General features: G+C 42.6%; 1 protein-coding gene across 1 annotated transcript; it reads right to left on the bottom strand.

Annotated features, from left to right (window-relative positions):
* Nucleotides 1-245: 245 nt before the first annotated feature.
* LOC129731625 (nose resistant to fluoxetine protein 6-like) lies at nt 246-18732 on the bottom strand. The gene is made up of 6 exons (XM_055691754.1): nt 18398-18732; nt 18022-18256; nt 17796-17960; nt 1600-1894; nt 444-1542; nt 246-387 (listed from the first exon to the last, which is right to left on the bottom strand). Exons 1-6 carry the CDS (start codon nt 18657-18659, stop codon nt 287-289), a joined length of 2157 nt encoding a protein of 718 aa, XP_055547729.1. The 5' UTR covers nt 18660-18732; the 3' UTR covers nt 246-286.
* Between the last annotated feature and the right edge of the window lie 964 nt (nt 18733-19696).

Below are 19696 nucleotides of genomic sequence, written 5' to 3'. Positions count from 1 at the left end.
GAAACATGGAGCACACGAAAATTACATTCGCGGCTCATTGAATCCCGTTCATTCATTGCCAGGAGGAGACTTCTAGACACAGAGAGCCACTCTTGTGCCGAATGACTGGTGATGGATTTGCGCTAAATCCTATCGGGAAACTGAGAAGTCGAGTTTAAAGGTGTCGAAAGTCGCATGGGACCGATATTTTTCTCTTGAATTTATTCTACTGATTCCGCTAGTTTATACGAAGAAAAAACTTTTTCGATGAACATTACAACGTTTATTACATTTCATAAGATTAGTGTCATACTGTTTGCTTCTGAGGTAAACTTGCCGTTGAATCGGTCGCAACATCCGAAGATTTGTCATCTGCCACTGATTTTTTTGATTCACCGGATTTTCTCACTGAAAAACAGAACAATTCAATTATTGCTATTTCTACCAAAGCTAGGCCAACTTACGGGACCCGAAGAGAATCTTCTCCAATCCGACAATCGGTGATTCGAACAGCAAACTCCACACCACGGCAAGGGTAACCGTAAGGCCAAAATCTCCCCAAAATTTGTGCACCGCATCTACATCCCCGAAGTGAACGGAATTTTTCACCATCCCAGTCAGCATCGCCTGTAGTGGCAAATGCAATAAGTACATGCTATACGACAGCCTCCCGAGGGGCTGCCAAATCGACAGACTAAGCAAAGTGTTCACAGGTCCTCCGTACCCGTTAACACAGGCAAACACAATCCAACCAAGACAGCTTGCCCACACCACTCGATTCGTGGACTCGTAGAAAGCGTCCACAACCAACGAATGGTTCATGTAGGTGTCAGGCTGCTGCAGAGGATAATCTCCAAATATGATTGCCAACATTACACCCAGTGATAAAATCCACCCGAGGGCTACCGTTCTCCGGGACATTTCCACCTGCCGATCCTTCGTCGCATGCAGCACATAACCAAGAATGACCCCGATCAGCCAAGCTCCCATTCGAGTGTGCGTGGGGTAGTAAGTAAGACTCATCCGATCAGCCCCTCCTGTACCGGCTGCTACGAATGCTAATCGGATGTTTTCAATCAAAAATATTGCCATCACACTACCCATCGACACTAGAATTAAACATCCAATTGCGATCAGAAATTTTCGTCCCCACCGCCACAGAGGATAAACAATCAACGGTGAGAGGATGTAAAGTTGCATATCCACCGAAAGATACCACGTGTGGCCCAGGCAGATTTTCTTCGGATTGACATAATTTTGAACGTACAGCAGAGCAGACCACCAGTAAGTTTCGCACGAACCACTCATCAGGGTCACAATGCCGTTCCAGAACGGTCCCGAGCCACAATATTTCATCAAACTAACAGAAAATAAAATTAGTGCCGCATAAGCCGCCGTCAAACGAAGATACCGATGAAGATACATTAACGGTAGATTGAGCCTGCGATTTTTGTCCAACTCCCGTAGAATGCTCCAGCTAACGAGTAATCCACTAAGTAGGAAAAATGAATCCACCGAAACGGTGGATGCTAGTACAAGCATACTGTGGTACGAAGTCACCCACTATAAAAAAGACACCATCAAATCGGAAAGCTGCAGTTTTTTCTGTGTCAAACTTACATCATACATAGCTAACATGTTGTTTAGTGGAGACATTGTCAGCATCATGTAGTTGTGACTGAAGATGATCCAAACCATCGAGATCACACGGATTCCATTGAGGCAATCGATGGCGTTGGATTTTTGACTGCCATCGGCACTCGGGCGGGGAACCATCTGGAAAAGCTTGACCCCGTTGGAGTAAAGCGAAAATATCAGCAGTGTTCGGCACGGCTCCCGGTGACCGGACAACATTGTGTACACTTCGTAGACGGTGCTGACCACAAGAAGGCCCACTATAAGACTGAAAATTATACTGAAAAAGAAAGGAAAATACACAAAGCTTAATACTTTATCTTTTCAATATCTTTTTATGTTTTTGAATTTTTTTATTTTGCTCTTTTTATTTAGTGTTCGGACCCTTCACTCGACACTTTGAATACCTTAGTATGTTCCTCTGGCTGTTTGATTTCTTCCACTGCAATCCAGTGGGAATAAAGTGCACACGCGGTCGGTATCAAAAGGCAAATTTTATTAGAGTGAACAAAAGTCCTTATTACGGTGGAGAAAAAACAATACGGTGACCGACCGATCGAATAATTTTATTGCTACTGATCGTAAGCGGGAAGATGAGAGTAGATCAGAAAACGAAATCTGTACTGATATGCCTTATCACAACTACTAGTTCCCCCGTGCAGTGAGCAAAGAGAGAATCAATAAAAACCATGAGAATTTATGCTGCACGGGGGGCGCTCAGATTGAGCTGATCTATATACCTAACCTGCCGGCCACCTAAATTCTATTTAGGTTTACCAATGCGAAAAAACTTAATCTAACTTATAAATAACTTTCAGTTGCTCTTCGAAGTTACAGGTCGTCCTTCGGGGTTGGATTCGGAGGATGAGGGTCGGCGGAGATCGTCGACTGCGTGGTTTCTACTTTCTCGAATGGTAGCAAACAGACACGCGCAGCCTGCCGCTTGTAGACTGCTCCAGTCGGCGTTCGTACCTTCACTACCCTCACTACGCCGTCGGGGCCAGGGTAGATTTCGATGATGCGAGCTAGCGGCCATTCGATAGCTGCGCTTCCGTCTTCCTTGAGGACCACCATTTGGCCCACTTTGAGCGGTGTGGCACGAAGAAATCGTTGGTTCTGGTTATGGAGCTGCGAGATATACTCCCGCTTCCACCGTTTCCAATGTTGCTGAACCAGCTGCTGTAGTTGCTGGTAGTGTTGCAGCCGATTTGTGGGGACATCCGTGTAGTCCGGGTCGGGAATTGCCAGCAGGGATGTGCCCATCAGAAAATGACCAGGAGTAAGCACGTCAATTCACCCGGATCTTCTGACAGTGGGGTGAGAGGGCGCGAGTTCATACCCGCTTCGATCTGAGTGAGGACCGTCGTCATGTCTTCGAAAGAGAGCTGTCGTTGACCCAGGACTCGGATTAGTGATGTCTTTGCGGATTTTACGGCCGCCTCCCAGAGGTCGCCGAAATTGGGTGCTCGTGGTGGGATAAACTTCCAGCTGATGCCACGCTGGGTAGCTTCAGTAGCGATTTTTGCCGTCGCGACTGGGTCACGTAGTAGATCGTAGAGCTCTCGAAGATAGTTGCTGGCGCCTTGGAAGTTGAGACCATTGTCCGAATGAATCTCAGCAGGTAAACCTCGACGAGACACGAAGCGTCGCAAAGCAGACAGGAAAGCAGCGGTAGTGAGGTCCCCTACCAGTTCGAGGTGGACCGCCTTAGTGCTAAAACTCACGAAAACGACGATGTATGCCTTCTGAGCTGCAGCCTTTCGGTGAACGGGCTTCAAAAAGACCAGACCGCAGTAATCCACACCAGTGACAGTGAAAACTCGAGAGGGAGTTGTACGGGATTTTGGGTATTGGCCAGGAGGTTGCGAGACGGGGACAGGTTTAGCTCGAAAACAGCGAATACAATGTCGGAACGTGTAGGTTGCCAATGCCTTGCCGTTTATGGGCCAGAACTCTTGCCGGATTTGAGCGAGCGTCATACGAGGACCAGAATGAAGCGAGATTTCGTGATATGCGACTGCCACTTGTCGCGAAAAAGAGTGATTCCCAGGGATAATCATGGGGTGTCGAACAGCGTACGATTCTTCGGCAGGATTGAGCCGGCCACCAACTCGAAGTATGCCGTGCTGGTCTAGGAACGGGTTGAGTAACTTCAACGACGAACTAGCAGGAACAGCACGATGATTAACAAGCGCCTTTATCTCCACAGCGAATGACTCCCGTTGAATACCTCGCACCAATGCATACTTAGCCTCTTGTAAGTTCTTGACGTTAAGCATCGGGGTTGCGAGGAGCGATCTGCGACGTTGACAACTTCGTACGAATCTCACGCAGTATGCCGTAATCCGCAACATCCTCCAATAACACGAATATCGATCCAACAGTGATGCAGTTGACCGTGCTCCGTTACCACGAGCACGTTCTTCTTCTTCTCCAGCAATTCTTCCGCAGGCTGCTCGTATTCCAAATGTTCCCGGGTATTCCAATGTTGATCAAGAAGCGATAACCAGTGTGGACCATGAAACCAATGTGGTAGCTCTGCTAGGTCCTTTGGCATAACTCCTCGCGACACGAGATCGGCTGGATTCTCTGTCCCTTTCACGTGATTCCACTGGTGTCTCTTCGTAATCTCCGTATGGTGGCAGCTTCAGCCACGATAGTACGATAGTCGAATCTGACCAGAAACGAGCCTCGATCTCCTCCATCTTGAGTGCGTGCACGGTCGCACGATATAGTTTGGCAGCAATATGGGCACCGCATAGCTCTAACCTCGCGAGTGTGGCCTTCTTCAGGCTTGCAGGACGAGATTTTGCTGCTAGTAATTCGACCTTAATCTGCCCGGACATGCTAATCGAACGGCCATCGATGCATGCTCCGTAGGCTGCCTCGGATGCGTCGGAGAACACATGGAACTCTGTCAGTACTGGATGATCGGTGAATGCGTGTCGATCCACCTTGACGTTGGCGAGTGACGGAAGTTGTTGGTAGAAATCTGCCCACTGCTTCTCCAAATCCGGTGATAACGGATCATCCCAACCCTGAGTAGCCACCCAGAGTAGTTGCATTCGAATCTTAGCCCAGGCAATAACAGGAGCAGTGAGACCGGTAGGATCGAATAATTGAGCAATGACGGAGTACACCTTGCGCCTAGTCCACTGTCCGCTTACAGTGAGACCTGATACATCGATGCTTAGCAGATCTGGCCCTGGCTGCCAGCTAATTCCTAGCGTTTTCACACGCTCCTGGTCGAAACTCAAAGTAAACGATGTTCCCAATTCATCGGAAGTTAATTCTGACAATACTGCTTTCGAGTTCGATACCCATTTGTGCAGTCTGAAGCCACCTTTTGACAACAGCTGTACCAATTCTTGCCGCAGCAAGATAGCCTCTTCTTCCGATTCCGCCCCACCGATACAATCGTCGACGTAAAAATCGAAAACTAGCGCCGTCTTCGCTCGTGGAAATTGATCACCTTCATCATGCGCCAGTTGCTGTAAACACCGTGTGGCGAGGAACGACGATGGCGCTAACCCGAAAGTGACCCTGGACATCTCATACGTCGAAATTGGTTCCGTTGGAGAGAACCTCCACAAGATCCGGAGCAAAGGGGTGTCATCGGGGTGTATTATCACCCGCAGGTACATCTTCTCGATGTCAGCAACTAGAGCCACCAAATGCTTGCGGAACCGAAGAAGCAGATCGAAGAGTGAGTCTTGGATCACCGGACCCGTCATGAGGGCATCATTCAGTGAGCGGTTTGATGTCGTCTTGGCTGAACCGTCGAATACCGGTCGAATCTTCGTCGTCGAGCTTGATTCCTTGAAGACCGGATGATGAGGCAGATAGCAGGCAATCCGTTTATCGCGCTTCAATTCCTTCTCTGGAACGATTGCCATATGATTTTGATCCAAGTACGCTTGTATTGCTTCGTTGTATCGCTTTCGAAGCTTCGAGTCCTTCTCGAATCGCCGTTCAAGCTGCAGTAGTCTCCGCAAGGCCATGTCCTTCGATTCGCCGATCATTTGCTCGAAACCAATTCGCTTTGGCAGACGCACCACATATCGCCCAGTCGAATCACGGGAGAAAGTATTTTGAAAATGCTCCTCGCAGTCTTGCTCTTCCTGTGTCAGCTTCGGCACATCTTGTAGCTCTTCAATCGTCCAAAACCGCTCGATTTTCTCTTCCAAGGTGCTTGTGTTGATCGTCGCGTGGCAACACGGAACAGGGTTCAGGCTTCCCAAGTCGGCCTTGCCGGCTGCAATCCACCCGAAAACGGTGTTAACAAAGAGTGGAAGTCCTTCGCCGATGCGCTGAATTCGCACTCGACCACTATTCAAGAGCAAGAATTCGTAGAAGTACTCCAAATCCAGGAGAAGATCGATCGATGCTCGCTTGTTAAAACCAGGATCCGCCAACGCCATGTCAGATGGAAGTTTCCAATTACCGATTGGAATTGTTGTTGACGGTTGGTCCTCCGTAACCTTCTTGATGACCAGGAAGTCCATCGGTACCGAATAATCCAAAATTCGAGAACCGATCGTGGCAGACACAGAACCGTTTATCTGAACCCGCGCACTGCCGACACCAGAAATTGGGATATTGACTCCGTTTCTAGGTAGCTTCAGAAGCTGGCACAGCCTCTCCGAGATAAGATTTGCTTGCGATCCGCTGTCCAGTAGCGCTCTCGCTGTATGCAACCGCCCATTGCGATCCTTCACCGATACCAAAACCGTCGACAAAAATATGTGCGCCTCCCTCGAATCTGCTGAAATATTGGCCGCGTAGATTGTAGCCACCGAGCTTTGAAGAGACTGCCGAGGAATTTCCACTGTAGCTGTCGTAGTCGTGGAGGAAACAGAACTACCTGATTGAGATTGATCAGAGACCTGAGCATCAGCCGCAGAACCAGAACCAGATGCTGATGGCCCAGGATGAAGTAGAGTGTGATGCTTCTTGCGACACGTACGGCAACGGTACTTGGAATTGCAGTCTCGACTGTAGTGATCACGTCGGAGACAGTTGCTACATAGTTTTTTCGAATTGACGACCTGGAACCGCTTATCCAAAGGCATCTTCACGAACTGTGGACAATTACTTAAGTAATGAGGACCGCTGCAAGAGACACATTTTGGCGAGTAGCCTTCCGACGCTGCGTGGACTGACAACTTCGGTGCTGGTTTCTTAAACGGAGTGGACATAGAGAGTGGTGGGGCACGCTGGTTTTCGGAGGACTGGTCGACTGCAATCGCATCCAGAATCCGGGTTTGACCCTCTAAGAACTCCATCACGTGTAGATAGGCAGGCTCTTCCCTTTTCACGGCAAACTCCTCCCATTCCTTCTGCGTGGCATCGTCCAGCTTCGATACTAATAGCTGCGTCAGTATCGCTCCCCAACCCGTTGTTGCTTCTCCTAATAAATCCAAAATTTTCAGATGTCGATCGAAGCAATCGATGACGTCATGGATTCCACTCGCAGTCATCTTTTTCAACTTCGGGTACTGTAGCAAAGCGTTTACGTGTCGCTTTTTCTGCAAGTACACATTCGAATAACGTTTGGTCAACGCAGACCAGGCAACCCCATAGCTCGCTTCGCTCATTGGGAATGCATCAACGACCTTTAACGCCTCACCCTTTAGAGACGCTCGTAAATAATGAAAACGTTGTATCGCGCTCAGATCCGGATTGCCATGGATCAGCGATTTAAATGTGTCATAAAATGGCAACCATTTGTCGAATTCCCCATTGAATTCTGGCAGATTTATTTTGGGTAATTGAATATTGCCACATGCCTCTGTGCGTGAGGTTCCAGAGGGGGTGGGGGGAGTAATGGGAGTGGTGGATGGCAATTTCGCTTTCAACTCTGCCCTTACCTTGAAGTACAACTCCTCAAACTGGGCCCGAGTGTGCTTGTGTTCATTCACCTTTTCTACATGTTCCTCCATCTCCTCTATTTGCGTTTGAGCCTCTTCGAATTCGTCCCATTTTTCGTCGAGTTTGTCGATTCTGGATTGGACCTGGAGAGCGTGATTGGCCGGGTCGTATTGCTTCAGGAACCGTTCCGTTCGTAAAAGAAAATCGACAATGTTGTCGCGCACATGCAGCTTCAGCTTAAGCTTCTTCGTCATCCTGCCAGCATCCGTCGACGAAAACTGTAGAAAGAAATTCGAAGCACGCACAGAACCACAAAGTCAACTGATAGTTAATTGGAGAGAGGCTCACCTGAGAGCCTAAATGAATAGGCCTTGTATTTATTAAAACTGCCAACAGGAACAATCTCCAATTTTTCCGATAAGGTTGTGAACATCACCGGAAAGCTGCATTCAGCTTGATCGAAAGACAGCCCAAAAGTCGAAATGGTTGTAGAAAAGTACGCGCCTCCGGAAACGAGTATACTTTAAATATTGTGAAACCACCGTTTAGGTTCCACTGTCGCACGAAATTCTTGCTCGAATCCGTCACCCCAGTGATCATCAGTCGGTCCGTTCCACCTACACGTATTGTGATCGTCCGTGTGAGCCGTTTTGGTTCCGCAGAATGATTTATACCGTCCGTATAAGTCGCAATCAAAAATCGTATCCAATTGATTCCAATATCACAGTCCAGCAAGAAAAAAACCACATGTGCGTTCTCGCGAGAACAATAGCAGTGCAGCAAATTAACGATGGCGACAACCAACGCGCGCGCGATAAAGATGGCGAAAATCTATTCACGCTAAATGTGAATGCGGTATCCAAGTAAAATTTCACACACCCGTGGCCAACAATCCTGGTCACGACACCAATGTTCGGACCCTTGACTCGACACTTTGAATACCTTAGTATGTTCCTCTGGCTGTTTGATTTCTTCCACTGCAATCCAGTGGGAATAAAGTGCACACGCGGTCGGTATCAAAAGGCAAATTTTATTAGAGTGAACAAAAGTCCTTATTACGGTGGAGAAAAAACAATACGGTGACCGACCGATCGAATAATTTTATTGCTACTGATCGTAAGCGGGAAGATGAGAGTAGATCAGAAAACGAAATCTGTACTGATATGCCTTATCACAACTACTAGTTCCCCCGTGCAGTGAGCAAAGAGAGAATCAATAAAAACCATGAGAATTTATGCTGCACGGGGGGCGCTCAGATTGAGCTGATCTATATACCTAACATTTAGTATTTTTCATAGGTTTGTTTAATTCAAGATTTCTCAGCTCATCTATTGTCGAGCTGTGTCATAATCATTATAATTTAAATTATATATTTTATAATTCAAATTTGAATTTTGTATTGTTCTTAACCGCTGATTTCAAGTTTATCGACTCTCCTGTTGTAGTTTTCCTTCTTGATTTCATTTATTGTGATTTTACAGCCGTCATTTTTTTATTTTTTTTTTAATTGTGAATCTTCAAAAATTTGTTAATTCTCTGTTTCTTCGATTACCCTGGTAGACAAATGCGGAAAAAGAGTGCCACCCTGACACTCGAAACCGCCGGCTTAGCAAGATTATAGCTTTTTAACCATTCCTGTGAATTTTAATAGCATAGCATTAGCAGTTTCGAGTGTTTAGAACTTGATTTAGCTCAAGAATCCCACCATTCAGAGAGTTGCGATTTTAAGCAAAGTTGCTCAGGAGGTCAAGGGCTTGTAATTGGCGGACAGTATAATGCGAAACTCATAATAAATACTAATAAACCTCTGTGACAAAGCGTGTATGATACACATTCTTGAAGACATTGTTTTCACTAAATTAGTTATAGGTGTTGTTTTGACCAGAGATTTTTACTTGCAGAGATACAATCCAGTTCTTACAAAACTTTGGAAAACTTGAATTTCTCGACATGAACACAGTAGTGGTAGACATGCAATACGTATTCTTATAAAAAAAATCCACTAAATCGATTGAACATGGAGATACAGGGTCGGAATTAACTAAGGATATTATTTCCATCTATTGAATTATTTCTACATTCCATTTAAGGCGTAAATTTAACCATCTGAAGACATAGAGACTAAAATTATGTCACCGGTGTCGTTCATCGTTCAGCAATACCCACGAAGTTAAAATGTTTCTTAGTTGACATAACCACCATGTCAAAAACACCGTCCTTTAATCCACCAAAGACCCCACCGCTCTAATGAGAAATATACAGGTGAGGAGAAGACATTTGTCTGTATTACTATAAAAAAAGACAAAAAACATGCTTTTGGGTTAAGACGTAGATCTCGGTCAACGAGCAAATACCATTTGAAATGGTAGTCCGCATTGTTTAATGGCGCAGGAAGGCATTTCCAGCTTAAGACTTTCAAAACATGTGAAAAAATCTTGAAACAATCTTCCGAACATTGTTTTTTCCACAATGTTTTTGGAGTTCTACGTCATTACTGTTAACAAAAAAGCCCTTTAAACCTGTGATTCAAATCTTCTCTAGACCTTTCTATATTCCATTGCAATCGCTCCACTCACAAACACATCATGAAGGAGATTTCGTATTACATTCCGCTGCAAGCTAAAGACCGACCACGCAACACCGTCTTCTTACATACAAGCCAAGTAGTTCTGACTTTAGTACATGGCGCGTTCGAGAAAGCGCGTGTTAGCCCCATCAGACACCCAAAATGTATACACGAAGTCGTGTTTCAGTCGTGATTTGTATCATGATTTGTATTGGCACCGAATTGTAATGCAATAGCCTCGATGGAATATTTTGGAACATACATGCTGCGTTATATCTGTGTTTCGACATGCTTGACCACAACTGATGTCACAAGAACTGCATAAACACTAGTGACGCATAGCTAGGTAATTCAGTACAAAAATGTCTACCATGCAGAAGCCTGCTAAACACCGCAACTTTCTATCAGGTCGGAATCGTGAGATTGGGTTTTTTTTTTCCTGTATAGACTTCCTCACTGCGACCAGAATCGTTGATCTATTGTGAGATATGCCCGGGTGTCTGCTGTATCCCGCACTTCTATTTTTAGCAATACCGCTATTGAGAAGTGGCACGCTTATTATTATTTTTGTTCAGTGCTTGAGTGTAATTTACTTCCCCTCGTTTACACGCTTACTGTTCTTCTATACCGAGCCTCCTTCCTCTTGCCAAATATCGCCAATTATAATTCCTTGGAGAAGTTTCGTCGTACGTCCTTCTGACCAGTTTTATTGATAAGAGGGACTTATTTTTGTTAAGAGTAAGTCACGCAAAGGTATTATAGAATTCAGCGTAAAGGAAGGGTAAGTGGTGGGGAGCCTGAGAATAAACTCATACTTAAAGTCCTTTTTGACATCGAATGGCCTGATTCTACTAAGATTCGAACCCACGACCATCCGCTTGACAAAGCGGACTCTGTAACCTTGCGTCTACGCTGCTCCCCACGGGAGATTGGGTAAATTCAAAATACGACAAATTGTGTGCCCACGAGCGCCACAAAGCGGTAAAATTTCACACTTAATTGGGCACCAGACCAGTAGCCTTTGACATTCTGAATAAATTTGCTGGAAACCACAACTTTCTAGGTTGTTCATATCACTTATTTTCGGAGGGTGTTGCAATACTCAGTGAAGCGATTCCAAACTTATGGCGGGTAGTGTATAGCATTTTTTCTCTGTTCATTTTTTCGCAGATTCTCTAATAAATTATTGCTCTTTCTTTGATCACTCTGAAACTGAATAATCAGTTTTGTATCTGTTCTTTCGTTTTCACTCTGCTTCTTCTACCTGTATTACCTCTTCTGTCTTTTTTTGCATAATTTTTATCTCGCACTTTTCGTACTAATTTTTCATTTATTCTATTCATATTTATTTATGATTCTCTGTCGTATCTTAATTTCAATTTCTATGTTTTCGTGTTTCTCTATATGTGTAGTTTTTCACGGTTTCGATTCCCAATTGCATTGTGTTTCTTCTTATTCTATAGCGGATCTATTTTTTTTCTGATTACATTGGTTTTGCCCTGGAGCTCATACTTAAAATACGAAAGATTATAGCTTTTTTACCATGTTATTTAAATTTAATGCCTTTAGCGAGTTCAGGAGTGCGTCAAAAAACCGCAGAGTCATTGCTTTCCAGATTCGTCGCTTCTTTATTTGCATACGGGCTGGCTTGTTATTCTCCTCAATATGTGAAATTCACCGCGCACTTGCGGTATGTAGCAACTTTTTGCACCACATTTTTTTCTTCTGCTTTGAGCTGCGCTTCTTCCGCTCGCATAAAAAAAAACTTACTTGCTCCTTACACCGAATCCGAGCGTAACAAAAGTGGTGAATCACTCTAAAGAGAAAACACAGAATTGTACCGCTGTTTAAACTTCTGAGACAATTGGCGATGACACAAGTGAACTGAACTAAGCATAAGTTTTTCATTTTTCAGTGAGAAGCAGGCACTACTCGAACGACGCCGTCCATGTGATATAGATTTTATCAACTTGTTTTTGTTAATCAATCCGCCATTAGAGATCAAACATTACATAACTTTTCAGAATTAGAGGTTAAAACAAAACAGTAACATTTAAAAATCAATAAATATTAGTATGAATATTACTCATCATTGACGGTTAACACATTCTTTGCCGCATGGGGCGCCCTCAAGAGGCTTACTTTGAAAGCACTGCAGTGATCTGTGTTGTGTAGTAATTGTGCGTAATGCGCTCTCGTGTGAAAAAGCTCACCTCAATTTATCATCGATAAGGAGAGATATTTCAGATTCCACCACGGTGATTTTTTTCAAACTCCTCAGATACATACGATTCGCTTCTCTCCTCAAGCACGTGCGTCGTTTTGCTCACCAGTGTTAAAGCAGTTGTTTCCACAGTGAAAGATAATCTTCTACACACCAGTTATTATCTGGGGCGAAACGAGTGCATACGGGACAACCTCATTCAAATCTCTGAAGACTTTACGCAATTTCGAGCCGGCTAAGGGCATCAAAATTCACAGGAATGGTTGAACAGCTGTATTCTTTTATTCATTTTCAGTTTGAGCAAATTTTGCTTGAACTCAAATTGAAGAAAAAATGAAAGATTATAACTATTCAACCATTCTGTGAATTTTCAAAGTTTTTCCAAAGACTTAAACGAGTTTCCTTGAGGACATAACGTTAAAGCGACGAACCCGGCGAGCAATTTCTATGCGACACTCTCACCTAAGTTGACGCGTTTTGGTAATGGGTACTGACACAAAAATTCATAGGAATGGTTGTATAGCTATAATCTTTCTTTTTTCCAGTTTGAGCTTTTGGAATGCTCTTTTTTATTTTGTCGTTATAGTTTTTGTATATTTTGTGTTATAGATTTTTAACCGTTGCTATACACTTTGGTGCTCATAGCCAAGTCGGAAATGCATAAAATCTCCAGAGACAACCCGACGAATCAGGCGTGCAATTACGGCTTTTTGACGCACTTTCTAACTCGCCAATGCACTAAAATTTCCAAAAACGATTAAAAAGCTATAATCTTCTTTTCTTTCCAGTTTGAGCTCTGGGCCATTTTTTGTTCTTGTCGAGCAGTATTATCTAATACTTGTATGTTCATTTTTTATAACTTTTATTTTCTTCTGTATTTTCTCAATTTTTACTCATGTTTTCTCTGTCTATATGCTTTCAAATTCTTTAATTTGTTACTCGATTTATTTTCCTTGTTGTTTTGAATTTTTTTATTTGCCCCATAGCTTTGATTCTGTTTTTAATTGGTTAATGAATATTGTTCTTTGCTTTTTTTTTATATAACCGCTTTTCTAACTTTTCGTCGCGAATATCATATTTTGTAAATCTCATCCCTCATATGAAAACTATGAGAAGTTTGCAAAACATTGTTTGGTCATGGAGAAATCAGAAAAAAGTTTAAAACTTCTAAAAAAGAAAGAACACTACAGTTAAAACGGCACTGCAAAGGACAGAACAACAGAAATTTTATCCTTCCACAAAAAATCAACACAGTGAATGTGAAAGAATGAAAAAATTCGGAAAAATTCACAAATATTTGCAAAACTATGAAATATCTTAATTAACTGAGCGTTCACCGAAATACGGAAAATTGTAACTTTATAATGCTTACTTTTGTACTACTGAAAATCGTAAAAAATGTTTTAAATTGTTTGGAAAACAGATTTCGACCAGTCAGAGCTAAACAGAAGGCGATATACCATCTTATAAGGGTATCTTTGAAACCAAAATGACATTCAGAGGGTGGGAATCGACTATAGATGCTATTTTGAAATTTATAGTTTGAACGATCAGTTACTGAAAAACAGCATAAAATGACCAAATAACAACCAATATCGATATTTTGAACATGATACCCAAAAAACAAGAAATAAACTCCAAATACCATTTTGAAGCTCAAGATGGCGGCTTCCAGATTCCGGAAACAAACCAAAACTATCCATAAACCACCCAATATAAATAATTCCGGTATTATAATGATGCCCAGAAACCGGAATTCAAACTCCAGATGACATTTTGAAGTTCAAGATGGTGACTCCTGATTTCTGGAAAAAAAAGCCCAAAATCATCTTTTTTACTCTCACTTTTTCATTTAAATTTTCACATCAAAACTGTCTTCGGACGACTGTTAGAACTTGTAAAGACAAACAATTTGTAATCCAGAAATCGTAAAAATCTTAAAAATGTTCGAAATTCTGGATGTTTTCCATAAAAAAGGCCCTTTCCATTTGCTCACCATTCTTGGGGCCAGGGATCGGGTGCTACTCATTTTTTTTGCGTGCAAAGCACACGCCGTTGGGAGACTGCACATAAATTTCTAAAGAGACGAGTAAGAGCAGTTCGGATTGCACTGTACATTCGGCTCCAAAGAGACAAGTAAGTGCAGGTAGCATGTCACAACACACTTTATCCGTCTCTTTCCGGAGATGTCTCTTACTCAGGGATCGGGTGCTACTCATTTTTTTTTTACGAGTGAATGCACGATGTTGGGAGACTGCACATCAATTTCCAAAGAGACGAGTAAAAGCAGTTCGGATCCCTTTCGTGTCGTTCAGGAGACCTCACAGAATTTATCCCAGTATAGTGCAGAAAGACGTACCGTGACTGCGGGTAATTCTGCGCAGCACATTTTCCCGCGTACTCAGCTTATAAAACTGCTTGCTACAGTAAATTTTACTAAAACATACATAATCTCTGTACTATCATAGCAGACTATGCTATGCACATGGTAAAGCACACAACCCAACTGTGTTTTAGTAAAATTTACTGTTGAAAAATAGTTTTTTAAGATGAGTGTGCGGAAAATGTGCTGCGCAGAATTACCCGCAGTCACGGTAGTTTCTACCTCAGAAAATTTCTTGGGCTGTGTGTGCCTCTTTGTTGAAAGAGTTTTTGATCACAGCCAGTGATGCCACAAATTCAGATTAATCTGTAGTTATACAGATTTTATTTTTCGACATTTTCACGCTTAACGATTAACTGTGTTGTATGAGGATGCGGATCACACCTTTTCAATAAGTGAAAAATGAACCGTACTATGCATATTATTGTTTTGAAAGGTATGCTTCTATGTTGAACAACAGATTGAAGAAAATTGATCTTACAGCACTAAATGAAGGCACAGCTTAATGCTTTTAAAGTTAACTAGCACCTAAACATAAAGAGGCGTCAAAGAACATCTTGTACAGTGGACTTTAAAATTTAATTTAGTTAACAACAAAACCCATGTTTATCACATATTCAAGAGAGGAAATTGTTTCTTTTCTAGGTGCTTCTTATTCTCTATAATTCGACGTTTTAAAGATATCATTGATTACGGACTTTCTCGACTTTCCAACGAAACCAACAAAATTAAGCTAGCTTTACAATTCTTGTGCAGTAGTTAAATGTATTTAAAAATGTGAGTGGCAACCCTGATTATGCCTGTGCTATGTGAAAATTTTGCCCGTTTGCGGCTTCCTGCTGACTCGTAGGGGGAATAGGGGCATAATGGGCTCCTAATTCGGTTGCTGATTTAAGCATGGAAAACGACAAAAATTTAAGGGCTGTCTTCAGTGCAAAACTTGAATCAACTATTTATAATTAAAGGTACACTATTCACAAATTGAAAAGTTTATCGTATAATGGTGAAAAACACAAATTAGATTCATGCTTATAAAACTAGCAATCAGTCGGTGTGTGGGGCACAATGAGCTTCCCACTGGGGCATAATGAGCACTTTTATAGAACATATCTGTGTAGAAGTACAACTAATGGGCCAACGTTTGTCGCGAGATGCAATGATACTTGGCGGCTTGTTTCGTAAATGTCCCGTCGCGCCTTATGGTGGCCGATCCTGCCTGCAGTCCCTTTTTCTGACCGATTCAGCTTCAAAGATTTTCTAATATATGTTCGCACCATCACTGTAAACAAACACTGACTATGGAAACAGAACAAGTCTCACAAGTCTACTGAGTTAAATTCAGGTAAATTTATGTGACAACACAACTTGTCTTATTTCACCCCAACTATAGGTGACCATTTCGCTCCTATCGAATTAGTTAAAGTTAATATGAGTTTTTAACACTAATTATAGCTTAAAATCAAAACGTCAATGATGGTGAAATTTGGGGTACGACCCATACGTCATATTGATGTGTCTACATACTTGATTGAGCCATTTAAACGACCGTAGAAGCTTATTTTGTAGTGCGCAATAATAATAATTTTTCCAACATCCGGGAACCAAGTTGATGTTTTCAGTATATTTCCATGTTTTAAACAGACAAATCACTTTTGTTCTACATCAAAATATACTGTAGTTCCACATACCATATTGTATTAAAAAATGCGTAGTTTCGCATATAAGAGGGGTGCCCATTTCACCCCGTGTGCTCATTATGCCCCTCATCCCCCTACACAGATTTTAATGTAACATTCGTAGCAAGTTTCGAACGCTTTGATTGCACATAATTGCACAGAGACATCTCCGGAAAGAGACGGATAAAGAGTGCTGTGACATGCGAACTGCACTTACTTGTCTCTTTGGAGCCGAATGTACAGTGCAATCCGAACTGCTCTTACTCGTCTCTTTAGAAATTATTGTGCAGTCTCCCAACGGCGTGTGCTTTGCACGCAAAAAAATGAGTAGCACCCGATCTCTGGCTCTCAAGTATAAAATCTCTCTCTCCTTCGTCTCTTACTCCTTCCAAATATTGGAGACGTGCACAAAAATCTGCGAGACGCACGAAGATTTTTTGCACAGCTCTGAGTAGTTATACGATCCCTGCTTGGGGCAAACATAAAAAAAGATCTCTTGGCTTCATTTCAGATCACCTTGACTTTATAGGGTAGGGAACGTATTTTAAGCAGCTTTTGGAACCGCCTGTGTATTGACGAAACACTCGAAATGTGTTGGATGAAATTCAAACAGAAGTACATTTATCAATCTGTTCTCTAGTTTTGCAAGGTTTTTTTCAGCTCCCGAAGTGGCTCCTGAATGGCTGCAATATAGGTCGATTTGTTTCAAATGCTGTTTGTTCGCAGATTTCTTTGTGATTAACGGTATTTCTTATATTCGTAAGACAGCTAGGCAATCAAAGTTTTTAATTCCATTATTGGAATCGTCGATATTGATTAAAATTCAAGAGTTTGAGGCCTGTTTTATTCGACTGATTAAAATAGGCACCACTGCTTAAGCCGTTCCTTACCCTATATGGATAATATTTCAAAAATATTCAATGTTTTTGTATTTAGAAAGCTATAAATTTGTGAAAATAAAATATATTCAACAAAGTCATTTTCTTCTGTTCACCCTATTTTGGAACTGGTCACCCAAAGAGCTTTCTCAAAATTGCAGAGATAGAGTTTCATCGAAACTAGTCGGACCCGTGTTTTTTGTTGGTTCGTCAACACTATTTTTGCATAAGGGCTATCTAAAATTAGTCGCGATTCAAAATGAAATTCTTCCTTCTCACTTGTCTTTTCATATTTTCCTTTTTTCTATATTACTCCTTTTCCTCTGATTTTACGCTGTTTCGATGTTAATTTTGCTGTTCTATTTCCATGTTCTCTCAAGCTGTTGTTAATATTTTCTTTTGTTTATTTTTTCTGTTTTTAACGATTCATTTTTCCGATAGTTTCAATGTTTTCATGAATAACGTAGCAATAAAGGTTCCTTTCTTTGTTCTTCTGTGTGTTATTCTCTAGTAAATTTTAATATTGAATCTTCCAACATATGAACAGATGTTTCAAAAATGATTATATACTCAGAATACTCACATGGCCACGATTTCCTTGGCCCCAATTGCAGCCAAATGCGATTCACATGTAAAATGGGCACTCGATGAATTAAACAGCGTTGAGAATGTACCGTTCAATAATGCATTCAATTGATTAGCATCACAGCTGTCGGGGAAGCAAGTGCCAATCGTTAGCCCCAGCTGTCTGCAATAGTAATTTGGATTCCCTTGATTAATGGTCCATGCTGTCGGTATTTGTCACTTACCGTGATCCAGTAGGGAGCCCGCGAACATTAAAATCTATTCCCTCCTCAGTCTCTTGGCGGCCTAATGGTTTCATTTGTAATGGGACAGAGAGCTGACAATAGCGGCCTTGCATTTGACCTTCGGCTTCCAGTTTCCTATCGTAGTGGGTGAACTTTTGACACTCCTCATAACTGCCAAGCTCGTAGAAATTCCCCTGCAGTATGCCGGAAGGAATCTTTCCCCAGGCGTCAAACACTTTTATATTGAGAAAAAAAAAGAAATCTTTTACTATAATAACATGTCTCATCACTTTCAACTACACCATAATCCGTTCAATGCTGTAAAGTATCCCACTTAAAAATAGCTGCCGCGTTCCAGCCTGGCTGTCACACTTACTTGGCAGAGCCCATAAACCAGTGCTGTAATTCATCATACTGTCAACAGCGGCTTGCAGTTGTAAATCACATTTCGTCGAATTCCTCTGCTGCTGCTGCTGCTGCCGTTCACCGAGCGCGCCTTCCAGCAACTCCGGAATGCGGCTGTGACCGACCACTTGAAGTAGAGCACTTTTCACATCCTCCCGGTGAAGACCGAAAACCACATCCGGACAGCGGACAACACCTACTATCACCGCAACTAATATCGTCTTCAGCGCCATCTGGCCACGAGCGAGGCGCACACTTGCTAGGAATTGTCCCGTCGATCCCCAATCGAACACTAATCGAGTATTTGGTAGCATTCGAAAGCTATATAGTCATTTCAGAGACATGATGCATTGATAAAAGGATCCCCCCTAACCGATTCATTACACATTTGTTTGCCTTTTGATAGTTTGTCGCTGTCACGGGTTTCAAGTGTAATGTTTGGCTGTGATTATTGTGAGTAAGCACTGATGAAACCGCTTTGTGTGTTTACTCGAAGCTTATCAATCTGGACTGGATGACTGGACAGAACTCACTATGTGTATCTTCTAGCGAATGTAGGTGGTTGCACTTTGGAGACTGCGATTGAGCGTTTGCAAGCCTATCTCGACAGATCAGCAAACCATTTCACGCCTTCGGTTTGTGTTGCTTGTGTTTGCGTTTGCGGATGCTGCCACCCGATATGTTTGGGGGGTGAAAATATTCACACTTCTAGCCAAGCACGTTTCAACCATTGCAAGCTTCGTTATTGCGTCGAATCAATCATGATGCATGTGAAATTGCGATACTATTGGATCGAAAATGTTGAAATCGAACTTCGTATAGCAGTATAAGCCGCCGGTTAGGAGGAAGGGGATTTATAAAAAAAAATAAACGATTACACCTTTATCCATCGCCATCCCGGCGGACCCGAAGCGATACGGTGAGAGTGCTGATCTGTCCATCCCCAAGATCACAACTGGCTGGCTGATGCAATTGCTCTTCAGAGGCGGATGCCCCTACGTGGCATGAAAAATTCATATCTTGTGCATTGAGCTTTGATCTTGCTTTGCGCCGTGGGTCATCCGCTTGATGCTGCCGGCTGCCGGCATCGGAAAATCTCGAGCAGCAAAAGCGCAGCCCGATATGGTTTGGTTGGTACGTGAATCCACCCTTTCCCGCTGTATGCATCTCTGTTGTGTCATGATTCCTCTTTCTTTTTGTTTTTTTAGTTTGTTCAAGTAGCGAACACTGATCCGGCATATGCATCGGTTACGAGTCGAGCGGACAGCAA

This window comes from Wyeomyia smithii, chromosome 3 (genome assembly GCF_029784165.1).
Source record: "Wyeomyia smithii strain HCP4-BCI-WySm-NY-G18 chromosome 3, ASM2978416v1, whole genome shotgun sequence".
In the NCBI taxonomy this organism is placed as follows: domain Eukaryota; kingdom Metazoa; phylum Arthropoda; class Insecta; order Diptera; family Culicidae; genus Wyeomyia; species Wyeomyia smithii.
Note: the sequence above shows the minus strand (reverse complement) of the source record. Positions and strands in the feature narration are given on the sequence as shown.